The sequence below is a fragment of the Manis pentadactyla genome, chromosome 9, assembly GCF_030020395.1.
Source record: "Manis pentadactyla isolate mManPen7 chromosome 9, mManPen7.hap1, whole genome shotgun sequence".
Lineage (NCBI taxonomy): Eukaryota > Metazoa > Chordata > Mammalia > Pholidota > Manidae > Manis > Manis pentadactyla.
Window position 1 is genome coordinate 98204525 of NC_080027.1, and position 18538 is coordinate 98223062.

The 18538-nt window shown below is 38.5% G+C and overlaps 1 protein-coding gene across 5 annotated transcripts in view; it reads left to right on the forward strand.

Moving 5' to 3' along the window:
- The window catches only part of CNST (consortin, connexin sorting protein), a 141828-nt gene that overhangs the window by 32286 nt on the left and 91004 nt on the right, over window positions 1-18538 (forward strand). For 4 of the 5 annotated variants that reach the window (XM_036918392.2, XM_036918393.2, XM_057507855.1 and 1 more), the window contains exon 2: window positions 10166-10594. The exons of the other annotated variant lie outside the window; for it this stretch is intronic. In XM_036918392.2, the coding sequence (XP_036774287.2) occupies window positions 10216-10594 (379 nt within the window). In that variant the 5' untranslated portion in view covers window positions 10166-10215. The remainder of the gene's footprint in view (window positions 1-10165; window positions 10595-18538) is intronic. 5 annotated transcript variants of the gene reach the window in all.

Genomic DNA, 18538 nt, shown 5'->3' on the forward strand with positions numbered 1-18538 from the left:
AAGAAATTCACCTCAAACCCAAACTCATGTACAGACTAAAAGGCAAGGGATGGAAAAACATATTTCAGGCAAACAACAGCAAGAAGAAAGCAGGGGTTGCAGTACTAATATCAGACAAAATAGACTTCAAAACAAAGAAAGTAACAAGAGATAAAGAAGGACACTACATAATAATAAAGGGCTCAGTCCAAGAAGAGAATATAACCATTCTAAATATATATGCACCCAACACAGGAGCACCAGCATATGTGAAACAAATACTAACAGAACTAAAGGGGGATATAGACTGCAATGCATTCATTCTAGGAGACTTCAACACACCACTCACCCCAAAGGATAGATCCACCAGGCAGAAAATAAGTAAGGACATGGAAGCACTGAACAACGCAGTAGAACAGATGGACCTAATAGACATCTATAGAACTCTACATCCAAAAGCAACAGGATATACATTCTTCTCAAGCGCACATGGAACATTCTCGAGAATAGACCACATACTAGCCCACAAAAAGAGCCTCAGCAAAATCCAAAATGTTGAAATTCTACCAACCAACTTTTCAGACCACAAAGGTATAAAACTAGAAATAAATTCTACAAAGAAAACAAAAAAGGCTCACAAACACATGGAGGCTAAACAACATGCTCCTAAATAATCAAGGGATCAACGAACAAATTAAAATAGAGATCAAGGAATATATAGAAACAAATGACAACAATAACACAAAGCCCCAACTTCTGTGGGACGCAGCGAAAGCAGTCTTAAGAAGAAAGTATATGGCGATCCAGGCACACTTGAAGAAGCAAGAATAATCCCAAATGAATAGTCTAACATCACAATTATCGAAATTGGAAAAAGAAGAACAAATGAGGCCTAAAGTCAGGAGAAGGAGGGACATAATAAAGATCAGAGAAGAAATAAACAAAATTGAGAAGAATAAAACAATAGAAAAAATCAATGAAACCAAGAGCTGGTTCTTTGAGAAAATAAACAAAATAGATAAGCCTCTAGCCAAACTTATTAAGAGAAAAAGAGAATCAACACACATCAACAGAATCAGAAAAGAGAACAGAAAAATCACGACAGACTGCACAGAAATACAAAGAACTATTAAAGACTACTATGAAAACCTATATGCCAACAAGCTGGAAAACCTAGAAGAAATGGACAACTTCCTAGAAAAATACAACCTTCCAAGACTGACCAAAGAAGAAACACAAAAGTTAAACAAACCAATTACGAGCAAAGAAATTGAAACGGTAATCAAAAAACTACCCAAGAACAAAACACCCAGGCCGGCAGGATTTACCTCGGAATTTTATCAGACACACAGAGAAGACATAACACCCATTCTCCTTAAAGTTTTCCAAAAAATAGAAGAGGATGGAATACTCCCAAACTCATTCTATGAAGCCAACATCACCCTAATACCAAAACCAGGCAAAGACCCCACCAAAAAAGAAAACTACAGACCAATATCCCTGATGAACATAGATGCAAAAATACTCAACAAAATATTAGCAAACCGAATTCAAAAATACATCAAAAGGATCGTACACCATGACCAAGTGGGATTCATCCCAGGGATGCAAGGATGGTACAACATTCGAAAATCCACCAACATCATCCACCACATCAACAAAAAGAAGGACAAAAACCACATTATCACCTCCATAGATGCTGAAAAAGCATTTGACAAAATTCAACATCCATTCATGATAAAAACTCTCAACAAAATGGGCATAGAGGGCAAGTACCTCAACATAATAAAGGCCATATATCATACACCCACAGCCAACATTATACTGAACAGCGAGAAGCTGAAAGCTTTTCCTCTGAGATCGGGAACTAGACAGGGATGCCCACTCTCCCCACTGCTATTTAACATAGTACTGGAGGTCCTAGCCACGGCAATCAGACAAAACAAAGAAATACAAGGAATCCAGAATGGTAAAGAAGAAGTCAAACTGTCACTATTTGCAGATGACATGATATTGTACATAAAAAACCCTAAAGACTCCACCCCAAAACTACTAGAACTGATATCGGAATACAGCAAAGTTGCAGGATACAAAATTAACACACACAAATCTGTAGCTTTCCTATACACTAACAATGAACCAATAGAAAGAGAAATCAGGAAAACAATTCCATTCACAATTGCATCAAAAAAAATAAAATACCTAGGAATAAATCTAACCAAAGAAGTGAATGACCTATACTCTGAAAACTACAAGTCACTCTTAAGAGAAATTAAAGAGGGCACTAACAAATGGAAACTCATCCCATGCTCCTGGCTAGGAAGAATTAATATCGTCAAAATGGCCATGCTGCCCAAAGCAATATACAGATTTGATGCAATCCCTATCAAATTACCAGCAACATTCTTCAATGAACTGGAACAAACAAGTCAAAAATTCATATGGAAACACCAAAGACCCCAAATAGCCAAAGCAATCCTGAGAAAGAAGAATAAAGTAGGGGGGATCTCATTCCCCAATTTCAAGCTCTACTATAAAGCCATAGTAATCAAGACAATCTGGTACTGGCACAAGAACAGAGCTGCAGACCAGTGGAACAGACTAGAGACTCCAGACATTAACCCAAACATATATGGTCAATTAATATTTGATAAAGGAGCCATGGACATACAATGGCGAAATGACAGTCTCTTCAACAGATGGTGCTGGCAAAACTGGACAGCTACATGTAAGAGAATGAAACTGGACCATTGTCTAACTCCATATACAAAAGTAAATTCAAAATGTATCAAAGACCTGAATATAAGCCATGAAACCATTAAACTCTTGGAAAAAAACATAGGCAAAAACCTCTTAGACATAAACATGAGTGACCTCTTCTTGAACATATCTCCCCGGGCAAGGAAAACCACAGCAAAAATGAACAGGTGGGACTATGTTAAGCTGAAAAGCTTCTGTACAGCAAAAGACACCATCAATAGAACAAAAAGGAACCCTACAGTATGGGAGAATATATTTGTAAATGACAGATCTGATAAAGGCTTGACGTCCAAAATATAGAAAGAGCTCACACGCCTCAACAAACAAAAATCAAGTAATCCAATTAAAAAATGGGCGGAGGAACTGAACAGACAGTTCTCCATAAAAGAAATACAGATAGCCAACAGACACATGAAAAGATGCTCCACATCACTAATTATCAGAGAAATGCAAATTAAAACTACAATGAGGTATCACCTCACACCAGGTAAGGATGGCTGCCATCCAAGAGACAAACAACAACAAATGTTGGCGAGGCTGTGGAGAAAGGGGAACCGTCCTACACTGCTGGTGGGAATGTAAACTAGTTCAACCATTGTGGAAAGCAGTATGGAGGTTCATCAAAATGCTCAAAATAGACTTACCATTTGACCCAGGAATTCCACTCCTGGGAATTTACCCTAAGAACGCAGCAATCAAGTTTGAGAAAGACCAGTGCACCCCTATGTTTATCGCAGCACTATTTACAATAGCCAAGAATTGGAAACAACCTAAATGTCCATCGGTATATGAATGGATAAAGAAGATGTGGTACATATACACAATGGAATACTACTCAGCCATAAGAAGAGGGCAAATCCTACCATTTGCAGCAACATGGATGGAGCTGGAGGGTATTATGCTCAGTGAAATAAGCCAAGCAGAGAAAGAGAAATACCAAATGATTTCACTTATCTGTGGAGTATAAGAACAAAGGAAAAACTGAAGGAACAAAACAGCAGCGGAATCACAGAACCTAAGAATGGACTAACAGATATCAAAGGGAAAGGGACCGGGGAGGATGGGTGGGTAGGGAGGTATGGGGGGGAGGAAGAAGGGGGGTATTAAGATCAGCATGCATGGAGGGGTGGGAGAAAGGGGAGGGCTCTACAACACAGAGAAGACAAGTAGTGATTCTACAACATTTAGCTATGCTGATGGACAGTGACTGTAAAGGGGTTTATAGCGGGGACCTGGTATCGGGGAGAGCCTAGTAAACATAATATTGTTCATGTAAGTGTAGATTAAAGATAACAAAAAAAAAAAGAAAGAAAGAAAGAAAAGGGGGATTACTCCATGATAGGATAAAACTAACTGTAAATCAACAATTAATGCATGCTTTAAATATCCTTAACTTTGATCACCTAAAGGGTGTCAGATGATCGGCTATGGAGGTACACTTTTCTGATAATATTCCTTCCTCTTAAAAAAAAAAAGCAGTTCCTGTGTGGTGACCTCCAGTGAGTTCTACACAATGGTATAAAGGGCATATCAAAGTGTGGGCAAAGGGTCTGTTCGTGTTTATACAGAGGATCAAAGCCTAATTTGGCTACCCCGAAAATGAACTAAGATACGATATGAAGAAGAACTTCCAACATCAGCACTCTCTGGAAGAGTCATACCAGAAGATGATCATCAAAAAACCTCAACAAAGATCCACGCGATACTGCAGTTGTAGCTGCATTCATCCCACCGGTTCCTGGACTTGCCATGGGAATGAAGAAGGAGATATCTAAGCTGGCCTGTGCATACAGTAAAACAACATATTTGACTGGATCTACACTGTTGGAACTCAACCAAGAATTAGGAGAAGTGCAAGTTGTAGTGCTCCAAAATCTTACAACTACAGAATATCTACTGTTAAAAGAACATATGGGATGTGAACAGTTCCCAGGAACGGGCTGTTTTAATTTGTCTGATTTCTCTCAGACTGTTCAAGTACAGTTGGACAATATCCATCATATCATAGACAAATTTTCACAAATGCCTAGGGTGCCTAACTGGTTTTCTTGGCCTCACTGGAGATGGCTGGTAATTATAGATCTGCTTTGGTTATGTAACTGTATTCCTATTATGTTAATGTGTGTGTGCAATTTAATTAGTCGTTTAAAACCTATACATGCTTAAATTACTCTACAAGAAGATATGTCAAAGAAGTAATCTATCTTCCCATGTTTTCTTCCGTCTGCTACCTCTATAGCTTTTCTTCTTCCTACCTAATTACAACCCTTAAATAGAATTCGTGCCTCATATCGAATTTACCGAGTATCATAATTCCTCCAAGTGCTAAAGATACTCAAGACAAATGCTGGGCATAGAAGCACAGGGCATAAATATGCAAAGAAGTAAAAAGTTAACCTTTTCAAACAATATGGCTTCTCTCTCACTTACCAACTTCACATCTCCCTGTATGGCCCCAGAAGATGACTGGTTAGCCAGAGACGGGTAAGATTCCTCAAGGGAGGAACAACCTAAGACAGGCACAGTCGCAGGGGGGCCATCAGGTGAGAAATTGGGGATCAACAGAGGTGAGGCTTAGAACCTCTCCCCCCCCTGTTTTGAGAAAAATATTTTGCATCCGTGGATGTTTTATTGCCCTTGTATAGCTTGGATTAACACATAGTCTACAGGCACACACCTGATCGTCTACATTTGCTCTCTTACAACACTAAACTATGTTTTCTACCTTTATCTTACATCTACCTACCACTTCAGCGTTTTATTAAAAATAATAATAATAATAATAATAAAGGGAGAAATGTGGGATCCACATATAAATCAAGTATAAAAATCAAACGAATATTCATATTTGACCTGATTGTTTATAGTTCATAATGCGTGATCAAAACCGAAAGTTTCTGTGATGACTGCTCTTGTACTGTTCACCATGTTAAGAACTTATTCACTATGTAAGAATTTGTTCACCGTGTAAGAACTTGTTTGTTATACTTTAGAAGATTGGAGACTGTTGAGAATTAGGCTTGGGGTTGATTAATGTTTGTGCATTGAGTCCCCTATACAGAATTTTATTGTTGTTAACAACCATTTGATCAATAAATATAAGATATGCCCTCTCAAAAAAAAAAATCAAACGAATATTCATATTTGAACTGATTGTTTATAGTTCATAATGCATAAGCAAGACCAAAAGTTTCTGTGATGACTGCCCTTGTACTGTTCACCATGTAACTTATTCACTATGGAAGAATTTGTTCTCCATGTAAGAACTTGTTCGTTATGCTTCAGAAGATTGGAGACTGACGAAAATTAGGCTTGGGGTGGATTAATGATTGTGCATTGAGCATTGAATCCCCTATATAGAATTTTATTGTTGTTAACAACCATTTGATCAATAAATATGAGAGATGCCCTCTCTACAATAAAAAAGTGCATACTTCCAATTGTAAAATAAATAAGTAACCGGGATGTAATATATAGCATAAGGAATATAGTCAAAATATTGTAACAACATTGTATGGTGATAGCTGGTAGCTCGAATTATCATGTATATAAATGTTGAATCACTGTGTTGTACACCTGAAACTAATGTAATACTGTGTGTCAACTACCCTTCAATGAAAAATAATTATCTACAAAAAAAAAAAAAAAAAGAAAGTCACCCTATTGCCTAATGTATTCCAGTTGAAATGTGGTAGGAATATGTAGATAGAAATGTTATGTAATTGGTCCTTTATTTCTCCGAGTAGGAGTGGAGGAGTGGATGAGAATCCATATGCCTAGCTTTCCCCTTTTCAGAAATTGAAGAAAATTTGTTCCCTTATTACTACTTTTTGTGTCTGTTTTATGTATCACAAGGCCTAGGACTAGACATTGTGAAGAATAAAAATTGTCTTTGGCTGGGTTTAGGGTATTCAAATGGTTTAAATTCAAAAATGCACAGCGCAGCTCGGTATTGGGAAGGACTCTGTATGTGGTAGAGTATTGCAGAAGGATTCTTTATGTATAGGTCTTTTGGAATGGAGAAGGTAGGAAAGGCAGACTGGAGTGATTTTTAAGCTAGGCCTGCAAGAATTGGTAGGTGTCTTGTAAGAATAATTACAGGACATTTACACCTTGGAAAGACCATAAGAGTCAGTATTAGAAAGTAGTTTACAAAGATAGATACCTTTGAAGAATTAAACTAATTATATCATCACAAAATAGTAGAAGGCAAAATGTTTTAGGGACCAAAGGAAGGAATACCTACTTTACTGATAATAGCTACATAAATAGTATACTGGTATATCTTTTTTATAAAAGTTCTCAGCAGAGTAAGGTGGATCATGCAGGAAAAGTGTATCGTGGATCTAGCAGTTCCCAGGGAAGGAAAGAACTTAAAAGAACTTAAACATTGTGGTCATTTGAGATGTGTCTTCTGCTGTAGGGTGATTTTTCTTTGAGGTATCCCACAGCTGGACCGAAATATTCTTTGACTTGCCTTCTCTCTGTCATCCTTAAGGTATAGTGATTAAGAGTACAGCCTTAGAACCATAGTCCATTGCTAAGCTTACTAGCTGAATAACTTTTGACAAGATAGGAGACATGGTTTCTTCATTAGTATAAAGGGACTAAAAATTACTGATCTGCTAGGGTAATTAAGGATTGAATGTGAATATTGGTCTGAAGTTTAACTCAGTTCCTGGTACATGATGCACAACAAAGCTGTGAAATATGATCTGTAATTTTAATCACTTATTTCTAGTTATATTAATCATCTGAAACAGTGCATAGAACAGATGCTTAAGGATTCCAGAAATGAATGAGATATTCCTCATCATAAATTAATACTTAAGCATTCTCAAATGATGCGGGTTAGCATTAGTCCATCATCGAGACCCTAAGCATTTCCAGGAGTTCTGGAATAGCTCTGTTTCTGAACCTGCAATAAGGCTGTGGGCCTGCTTGTATAAACCTACCAGTGTTTAATGCCAAACTGTGTGATTTCTTGGGAAGTAGTAATGGCTGACTTTTATTGATCAATTTCTATGGGCCACATACTCTGTTAAGTCCTTTTCCTACTCACAAATGACTCTTCCAAGGTAGGTATTACAGGTCTGTGCTTTTATAAATGAGAAAACTGGGCCTCAGAGACTCTAGGTAACTTGCCTAAGGCCAGACACACTGTTTGTTACAAATGCTGGAGCCAGACTGAGCCTCAGTGTGCCTGTGCTCTCAGCCATTACTCTCTACTGCACAGAATTCAGATCAGGGAGACCTGGTTTCAGATCCAGTTCTGCTTCTTCCCTGGAATATGATATTACACAAGTTATTTTGGCCTCTCCGAGACTCAGATTCTTCATCTAAAACACAGTGTGAATACTTCCCATGTAGGCTTGTTTGGAGGATTAGAAATAAAATATATAAAAGGCCTGGCCTGGCACAGTCTCTACGGCATGTTAGAGAGTCAACAAGAAGTAATTGTCATTGTTTGGGGCTCTCTGGATGGCTTTCTACTTCCCACTATCCCTTTTGCCAAGTGACCTCTGTGTCATTTTTAGGTAAAAGTAAAACCTTTATCCTTTCAACTGCCAATACATATTAGAATATAACTTGATTTAAAAATTAGAAAACTGTTACCAGTTTTAAGGGCTGACATTTGTCCTGTATAGCCAGAAATTTCTTTTCACTATTTTATTGTGATAACATAACAAAAAAATGCCATTTTAGCAATTTTTAAGTATATAATTAAGTGGCTTTAATTACATTGACACTGTTGTGCAACCATCACCAGTTTCCAAATCTTTCCATCGCCCTGAGCAAACTGTCCGCAACCATTAATGAAGTTACTCCCTTTCTTCTCACCCCCTAGTCTACTTCCTACCTCTGCCGGTTACAGCTCTTTCATCTGTGCAGCAGAATCATACAGCGCTTCTCCTTTGGTATCTGGCTCCTTTCACTTAGCATGATATTTTCAAGGTTCTCCCATGTTGTGGCATGTATCAGAACTCCATTCCTTTTCGTGGCCAAATGATATTCCATTATATGAATAGACCACATTTTATTTGGTCATCCATTATTGTACATTTGGGTTGTTAGCACCATATTAGCCTCATGCACTTTAAAAATCATTTGAGTTTGATTCTCTCATGATAGTGATCTTGAAGACACTTCATTAAAATAATAGCTATTTTTTAAAATTAAAATATATACTCTATTAAGAATTTATTTTAGGGCTAAACTAAGTTATTCTGCTCAAGTTAAATCATTTTACTTTTTATATTACATGCCTATTAGTAGAGGTAGGTGGTATATAGTTTAAAGAAAATTAAACCAGCTAGATTTATATACTTTTTTAATGTTTACCAAGTAGTACTTTTATGTCTGAATCAAGTAACATATTTCAGTTACAAAATATATTGAAAGCATATGATAAAATCAGTGCAGAGCTAATGTTTATTTTATACTTTTGTTTTCATGTTTTTAAAGAATTGTACCTTATTTACATGTTCTTAAGAACAAACAAGCATTTCTGTTTATTAACTTGGAGAACTTAAAAAGTTCTATCACTGAGGTTTTTATCAGAATTACTGGAACATTATATTTTATTCAAATCCAAAACAATGTTTGGCAAGCAAAATATTTCTAAATCTGGCTGCTGGAATTTTCCTTAAAATAGTAACATACTTTGGGATGATAAAAGGGGATAAAAGATGACTGATAAAGTCCCTAGAATCTATTTATATCTTTTCAGATTTAGATTCTTCTAAGTCTTAAAGTCCATAGCCTAGGGTTTACCATGTTCCCACCACCTCCACCCCTTTTTGTTGTATGAAAGGAATTCACTGACAATTCTAAGTTACTTTCCAGGGCTTATTTTTAGGAAGTGAAAGATATAATGAGAATATGGTATAAATAATATATGTTACCTAAATTTTCCCCCACATGCCTTTTTGCAATTTATTTAAAAATATCTTTAAATGTCTTCATTTGCAAATATTGCTCCAGACAAGGATTTATACAACTTTCACTTGCCCGATACGTCCTCAGGGATAACATGAGTGATTGATTTTAGGAGATAAGCTTATTTAGTCAGTAATTTCTTCCGTTAAGACAGTGGTTCCAACATAATGCACGTAAAAATAACCTAGAGAACTTAAAAAAATATATCCATACCTGGGCTCAGTCCCCAGAGATTCTGGCTTAATTGGTCTAGGAGAGAATCTGGATGTGCTCCACAAGTAATAAGCCTGCAGCCAGGTTTGAGAACAACCGTATTTGAGCAAGAACTAGGTGTGGTTGGGTAGGGTTGCCAGTGGGAAAGAGCCTAGGTCATTTCCATCTCTTCCCTACTTAGAGCAGGACAACCCAAGAGAAAAGGGAAATGAAAGATCACTGAGAGTCTAGGGTTTAGGAAATGAAGTTGCTTTTTTTCTTTTTGTCATTGTAGACATTGAAGGACTCTAATGAAACGTAAATGGTTCAACAAAAGATGCTCTAATGGATGACAGCGAAACGCCTACATATAATCTGCAGATAGAACCACAAGATGGGTGTTATCCTGGTGACGGCGTGGAAAGTAGAGTAACACACTTACCCTCTGCATCAGACGAAAATGAGAATCAGCTTGGTGGGGATGGGCGTGAGCCTCTGACCGGCAGCGACAGTGCCATGGGCAGGCCTGAAGTGTTTGCACAGGACAGTCTCAACAATAATGATGGCTGCACACCACCCTGTGAGGTGGCTGCGGGAGAGAATTCGAAAGGCATTTCTCGTGAAGGCCCCGGAGATGGACAGGCCTTTTTGGAAAAGGACAGAGTAATACCTGGAAAGAAAAGTGCAAAAAGCAAAAGGGGTGCTGCCAAGAAGACACCAGCAGGTGCTTTTAGAAAATTACCATTTATGCTGTTCTTTTACGAAAAGTAAATGGTCTTTCCATCTATACCCTGTACACTGTCCTGCATCTTGTTTTGCTTCTCTGAATACATTCTGGAGCTGGTTCTAAAGTAGCACATATGGCTCCAGCCATGTGCTGTGCCATGCATGTGATGTCTTTGCACAGTGTTTATTGAATGGGTGCACCACCATTTATTTAACCACCTCTTTATGGCTGTTCCCAATATTTTGCTATAGCAGATGTGCTGAAATTGATACTCTTTGTGCATGTTTTCACACTGGATACTTCAAATGTACACTCTCTTTCCTCTATAAATTAGACCACTTTCTACCAATATTGGCCTTAAAACTGTCCTTCTGTCATTACTGTGCCTTTGATCTCTAACCCGTGAATTTTTGTGATACTACAGTGTTACTCAACTCTTTATAAGATATTCCATCTCACTTAGTAGGTGAATAACATATATTAACATATATTAATATACATCTGACGCTAATGTTGAATAAGACATCTACCTTTAGTTGCCACTATATCACTTCGGTTGCAAAGTAATTCAGAGTAGTTATCATTTGGTAAATAGTTTGGCAATTAAAGTTTGGAGCTATGGATTTTTTGCCTAAATCACAGGGCAACCTTAGGAAAAGGCAGCCTGGTTATTTTGGATTAGAAGCATGTTGAACTGGAGTGTTCTGGTACATCCTGGACTGAGACCCTGTAGTGTAGCACCACCGCCTTCCCCGACCGACACAGAGTGCCTCCTCGCATCTTCTGCTCTTTTCTGCTGCTTTGGCTGATTAGGAATATAGTCATTCTATCCATAGCCTGTTTTTTTGTTGTATTTTTTTTTGGTATCATTAATATACATTTACTTGAGCAACATTGTGGTTCCTAGATTCCCCCCATTATCAAGTCCCCACCAAATACCCCATTATAGTCACTATCCATCAGCATAGTAAGATGCTATAGAATCACTACTTGTCTTCTCTGTGCAATACTGCCTTCCCCATGCCCCCCCGCCGACATTATGTGTGCTAATTATAATACCTCTTTTTCCCCTTATCCCTCCCTTCCCACCCATCCTCCCCAGTCCCTTTCCCTTTGGTAACTGTTAGTCCATTCTTGGGTTCCATGAGTCTGCTGCTGTTTTGTTCCTTCAGGTTTTTCTTTGTTCTTATACTCCACAGATGAGTTGAAATCATTTGATACTAGTCTTTCTCCACCTGGCTTATTTCACTGAGCATAATACCCTCTCGCTCCATCCATGTTGTTACAAATGGTAGGATTTATTTTTTTCTTATGGCTGAATAATATTCCATTGTGCATATGTACCACCTCTTCTTTATCCATTCATCTACTGATGAACACTTAGGTTGCTTCCATTTCTTGGCTATTGTAAATAGTGCTGCAATAAACATAGGTGTGCATATGTCTTTTTCAAACTTGGCTCCTGCAATTCTTAGGGTAAATTCCTAGGAGTGGAATTCCTGGGTCAAATGGTATTTCTATTTTTCATTTTTTGAGAAACCTCCATACTGCTTTCCACAATGGTTGAACTAATTTAGATTCCCACCAGCAGTACAGGAGGAGGGTTCCTCTTTCTCCACATCCTCACCAACATGTTCATTTGTTGTTTGTCTTTTGGATGGTGGCGATCCTTACTGGTGTGAGGTGATATCTCATTGTGGTGTTAATTTGCATTTCTCTGATGATTAGCGATGTGTAGCATCTTTTCATGTGTCTGTTGGCCATCTGAATTTCTTCTTTAGAGAAGTGTCTCTTCAGATTCTCTGCCCATTTTTTAATGGGATTATTTGCCTTTATTTCATTCAGGTCAGTGAGCTCCTCTTCTATTTTTTTGGAAAACTTTAAGGAGAATGGGTATTATGTATTCTCTCTATGTCTGATAAAATTCATTGGTGAATCCATCTGGCCCAGGGGTTTTGTTCTTGGGTAGTTTCATGATTACCACTTCAATTTCATTGCTAGTAATTGGTCTGTTTAGATTTTCTGTTTCTTCCTTGGTCAGTCTTGGAAGGTTGTATTTTTCTAGAAAGTTGTCCATTTCTTCCAGGTTTTCCAGCTTGTTAGCATATAGATTCTCATACTATTCTCTAATAATTCTTTGTATTTCTGTGGGGTCCATTGTGATTTTTCCTTTCCCGTTTCTGATTCTGTTGATGTGTGTAAATTCTCTTTTTCTCTTAATAAGTCTGGCGAGGGGCTTTTCTGTTTTGTTTATTTTCTCAAAGAACCAGCTCTTGGTTTCATTGATTTTTTTCTATTGTTTTATTCTTCTCAATTTTATTTATTTCTTCTCTGCTCTTTATTATGTCCGTCCTTCTGCTGACTTTGGGCTTCATTTGTTCCTCTTTTCCCAGTTTTAATAATTGTGACTTTAGACTATTCATTTGCGATTGTTCTTCCTTCTTTAAATAGGCCTGAATTGCTATATACTTTCCTCTTAGAACCGCCTTCGCTGCGTCCCACAGAAGTTGGGGCTTTGTGTTGTTGTTGTCATTTGTTTCCATATATTGCTTGATCTCTTATTTTAATTTGGTCATTGATCCATTGCTTATTTAGGGGCATGTTATTAAGCCTCCATGTGTTTGTGAGCCTTTTTGTTTTCTTTGTACAATTTATTTCTAGTTTTATACCTTTGTGATCCGAGAAGTTGGTTGGTAGAATTTCAATCTTTTTGAATTTATTGAGGCTCTTTTTGTGGCCTAGTATGTGGTCTATTCTGGAAAATATTCCATGTGCACTTGAGAAGAATGTGTATCTTCCTGCTTTTGGGTGTAGAGTTCTATAGATGTCTGTTAGTTCCATCTGTTCTAGTGTGCTGTTCAGTGCCTGTGTGTCCTTACTTATTTTCTGTCTGGAGGATCTGTCCTTTGGAGTGAGTGGTGTGTAGAAGTCTCCTAAAATGAATGCATTGCATTCTGTTTCCTCCTTTAATTCAGTTACTATTTGTTTCACATATGTCAGTGCTCCTGTATTGGGTGCATATATATTTAGAATGGTTATATCCTCTTCTTGGACTAATCCCTTTATTATGTAATGTCCTTCTTTATCTCTTGTTACTTTCTTTTCTTGAAGTCTATTTTGTCTGATACAAGTACTGCAACACCTGCTTTTTTCTCCCTATTGTTGCATGAAATATCTTTTTCCCTCCCTTCACTTTTAGTCTGTGTATGTCTTTGGGTTTGAGGTGAGTCTCTTGTAGGCAGCATATAGATGGGTCTTGCATTTTTATCCATTCTATTACTCTGTGTCTTTTGGTTGGTGCATTCAGTCCCTTTATGTTTAGGGTGATTATTGAAAGATATGTACTTATTGCCATTGCAGGCTTTAGATTCGTGGTTATGAAAGGTTTAAGGGTAGGTTCTTTACTATCTAACCATCTAACTTAACTCCCTTATTAAGCTATTATAAACAGAGTGTGATGAATCTTTATTTCTCTCCCTTCTTTTTCCTCCTCCATTCTTTATATGTTAGATATTTTATTCTGTACTCTTTTGTGTTTCCTTTGACTGCTTTTGTGAATAGTTGATTTTATTTTTTGCTGTTAATTAGTATTTGGTTTGTCTGCTTTCTTTGTTGTGATTTTATTTTCTCTGGTGACATCTATTTTGCCTTAGGAGTGCTTCCATCTAGAGCAGTCCCTTTAAAATATCCCGTAGAGGTGGTTTGGGGGAGGCAAATTCCTTCAACTTTTGCTTGTCTGGGATTTGTTTAATCCCTCCTTTATATTTAAATGATAATCATGCTGGATACAGTATTCTTGATTCAAGGCCCTTCTGTTTCATTGCATTAAATATGTCATGCCATTCTCTTCTGGCCTGTAAGGTTTCTGTTGAGAAGTCTCATGATAGCCTGATGGGTTTTCCTTTGTAGGTGACCTTTTTTCTCTCTCTGGCTGCCTTTAATACTCTTTCCTTGTCTTTGATCTTTGCCATTTTAATTATTATATGTCTTGGTGTTGTCGTCCTTGGGTCCCTTGTGTTGGGAGGTCTTTGGGCTTCCATGATCTGAGAGACTATTTCCTCCCCCAGTTTGGGAAAGTTTTCAGCAATTATTACTTCAAAGACAATTTCTATCCCTTTTTCTCTTTTTCTTCTGGTACTCCTATAATGCAAATATTGTTCCATTTGCATTGGTCACACAGTTCTCTTAATATTCTTTCATTCCTGGAGATCCATTTATCTCTCTCTGCCTCAGCTTCTCTGTATTCCTGTTCTCTGATTTCTATTCCATTAACGGTCTCTTGCACCTCGTCCAGTCTGTTCTTAAGGCCTTCCAGAGATCGTTTTATTTCTGTATTCTGCCTCCGGACTTCATCCCTTAGCTCTTCCATACTTCTCTGCAGTTCCATCAGCATGGTTGTGACATTTATTTTGAATTCTTTTTCAGGAAGATTGGTTAAATCTATCTCCCCAGGCCGTCTCTTGGGGGTTGTCTGAGTAATTCTGGACTGGACCAAATTCTTCTGCCTTTTCTTGGTGATGAGGTAGTTAGTTGTAGGCAGGTAGCACGAGTGTCAGCTAGGAGAACAAAGTCCCTACTTGCCAGTCACCCTGCCCTTCTCCGCTGCCTGTGTCGGTTACCCGCACACCTGGAGCAGCCTCCGGGTCAATCCCCCAAGCTTCCATGGGCAGGCCTGCCATCAGGGTAGCTCAGAGCCCTGTGAGAAGTGGCAGGAGCACTGGGTGTGCTCTCTTGCGAGAATGGTGCCCCTTTGCGCCATGCCCCAGCTTCCTCTGCCTGTGCCGGGCAGCTGGGTGCTTGGGGCGGCCTCTGGGTCTGGCCTGGGCAGCTGCATACTGGGAGGGGACTCTAGGCGGCTGCTGTGAGCGGAGCTCCTCTCCTGCTGCTCTGCTGCTATGGGTGGGGCTGCTCTCCAGTTGCTTTGCCGCTGTGGGCAGGTCCATGCCATCTGGGGGGACCGAATGGCAGGTTGCTTATTGTGGTGAGGGGCCTAAGAACTGCGTTGCCACCCAGGGGGCTGGGGCACCTGAAGTTCCTCAGGAACAGTTCCTTCCAGCTGTGCAGTCCCTGTCCGCTTAAGACTTTCCAAAAGCACTCGCTTTTCTTTTGTCCCAGGGGAGCCGGCTGTGGGGACCCGCTCACGGATTTTACTTTTCCATTTGCCCAATATTCAGCACACCGTGCAATGTGTGTCTGCACTCCCAGTTCAGACTACTAGGGCTGGTTATTTAGCAGTCCTTCACTTTCACTCCCTCCCCACTTCCACTCCTATCCTCCTGCTGGTGAGCTGGGGCAAGGGGAGTGCTCGGGTCCCTCCCAGCCACGACTTGCATCTTACCCCCTTCGTGAGATGCTGGGCTTTCGCAGATGTAGATGTAGCCTGGCTGTTGTACTGCATCCTCTGGTCTCTCCCTCAGGAACAGTTGCATCTGTTGTATTTTCAAAAAGTATGTATGGTTTTGGGAGGAGATTTCTTCCGCCCTTCTCATGCCGCCATCTTGGCTCCTCCCTCCTCTTCCATTTTTTGGAAAACTTTAAGGAGAATGGGTACTATGTCTTCTCTGAATGTCTGATAAAATTCAGTGGTGAATCCATCTGTTCCGGTTCTGTTCTTGGATAGGTTTTTGATTACTGATTCAATTTCGTTGCTGGTAATTGGTCTGTTTAGATTTTCTGTTTCTTCCTTGGTCAGTCTTGGAAGGTTGTATTTTTCTAGAAAGTTGTCCATTTCTTCAAGGTTATCCAGTTTGTTAGCATACAGATTTTCATAGTACTCTCTAATAATCCTTTGTAGTTCTGGGGTGTCCATCGTGATTTTTCCTTTCTCATTTCTGATTCTCTTTATGTGTTTAGATTCTCTTTTACTCTTAGTAAGTCTGGCTAGGGGTTTATCTATTTTGTTTATTTTCTCAAAGAACCAGCTCTTGGTTTCATTGATTTTTTTTCTATTGTTTTATTCTTCTCTATTTTATTTATTTCTTCTGTGATCTTTATTATGTTCCTCCTTCTGCTGACTTTGTGCCTCATTTGTTCTTCTTTTTCCAGTTTCAGTAATTGTGAATTTAGACTCTTTATTTGTGATTGTTTTTCCTTCTTTAAATAGGCCTGAATTGCTATGTACTTTCCTGTTAGAATTGCCTTTGCTGCGTCCCACAGAAGTTGAGGCATTGTGTTATTTTCATTTGTCTCCTTATATTGCTTGATCTCTATTTTAATTTGGTCATTGATCCATTACTTATTTAGGAGCATGTTGTTAAGCCTCCATGTGTTTGTGAGCCTTTTTGTTTTCTTTGTACAATTTATTTCTAGTTTTATACCTTTGTGGTCCAAGAAGTTGGTTGGTAGAATTTCAGTCTTTTGACTTTACTGAGGCTCTTTTTGTGGCCTAGTATGTAGTCTATTCTGGAAAATATTCCATGTGCACTTGAGAAGAATGTGTATCCTGCTGCTTTTGGGTATAGAGTTCTATAGATGTCTGTTAGTTCCATCTGTTCTAGTGTGCTGTTCAGTGCCTGTGTGTCCTTACTTATTTTCTGTCTGGAGGATCTGTCCTTTGGAGTGAGTGGTGTGTAGAAGTCTCCTAAAATGAATGCATTGCATTCTATTTCCTCCTTTAATTCTGGTAGTATTTGTTTCACATATGTCAGTGCTCCTGTATTGGGTGCATATATATTTATAATGGTTATATCCTCTTTTTGGACTGAGCCCTTTATCATTGTGTAATGTCCTTCTTTATCTCTTGTTACTTTCTTTGTTTTGAAGTCCATTTTGTGTGATACAAGTACTGCGATACCTGCTTTTTCTCCCTATTGTTTGCATGAAATATCTTTTTCCCTCCCTTCACTTATAGTCTGTGTATGTCTTTGTGTTTGAAGTTAGTGTCTTGACGAGAACCTATAGATGGTTCTTGCTTTTTTATCCATTCTATTACTCTGTGTCTTTTGATTGGGGCATTCAGACCATTTACATTTAGGGTGATTATCGAAAGATATGTACTTATTGCCATTGCAAGCTTTGGACTTGTGGTTACCAAAGGTTCAGTTAGCTTCTTTACTATCTAACCATCTGACTTAACTCACTTATTACACTATTATAAACACAGTCTGATGATTCTTTATTTCTCTCCCTTCTTTTTCTTCCTCCTCCTCTCTTTATACGTTAGGTGTTTTATTCTGTACTCTTTGTGTTTCCCTTGACTAATTTTTTGGGTAGTTGATTTTATTTTGTATTGAGTAGTATTTTGTTCATCTGCTTTCTTTGCTGTGGTTTATTTTCTCTGGTGACAGCTATGTAGCCTTAGGCTTACTTCCATCTAGTGCAGTCCCTTTAAAGTACATTGTAGAGATGGTTTCTGGGAGGTAAATTCCCTCAACTTTTGCTTATCTAGGAATTGTTTAATCCCTCCTTTATATTTAAATGATAATCTTGCTGGATACAGTATTCTTGGTTTGACATCCTTCTTTTTCATTGCATTGAGTATATCATGCCATTCCCTTCTGGCCTGTAAGGTTTCTGCTGAGAAGTCTGATGATAGCCTGAAGAGTTTTCCTTTGTAGGTGATCTTTTTTCCCTCTCTGGCTGGTTTTAATATTCTGTCCTTGTCTTTGATCTTTGCCATTTTAATTATTATGTGTCCTGGTGTTGTCTTCCTTGGGTCCCTTGTGTTGGGAGATCTGTGGACTTCCATAGCCTGAGAGACTATTTCCTTCCCCAGATTGTGCAAGTTTTCAGCAATTATTTCTTCAAAGACACTTTCTATCCCTTTTTCTCTTCTTCTTCTTATACCCCTATAATGTGAATATTGTTCTGTTTGGATTGGTCACACTGTTCTCTTAATATTCTTTCATTCTTAGAGATCCTTTTATCTCTCTCTGCCTCAGTTTCTCTGTATTCCTGTTCTCTGAATTCTATTCCATTAACAATTTCTTCCACCTCATCCAG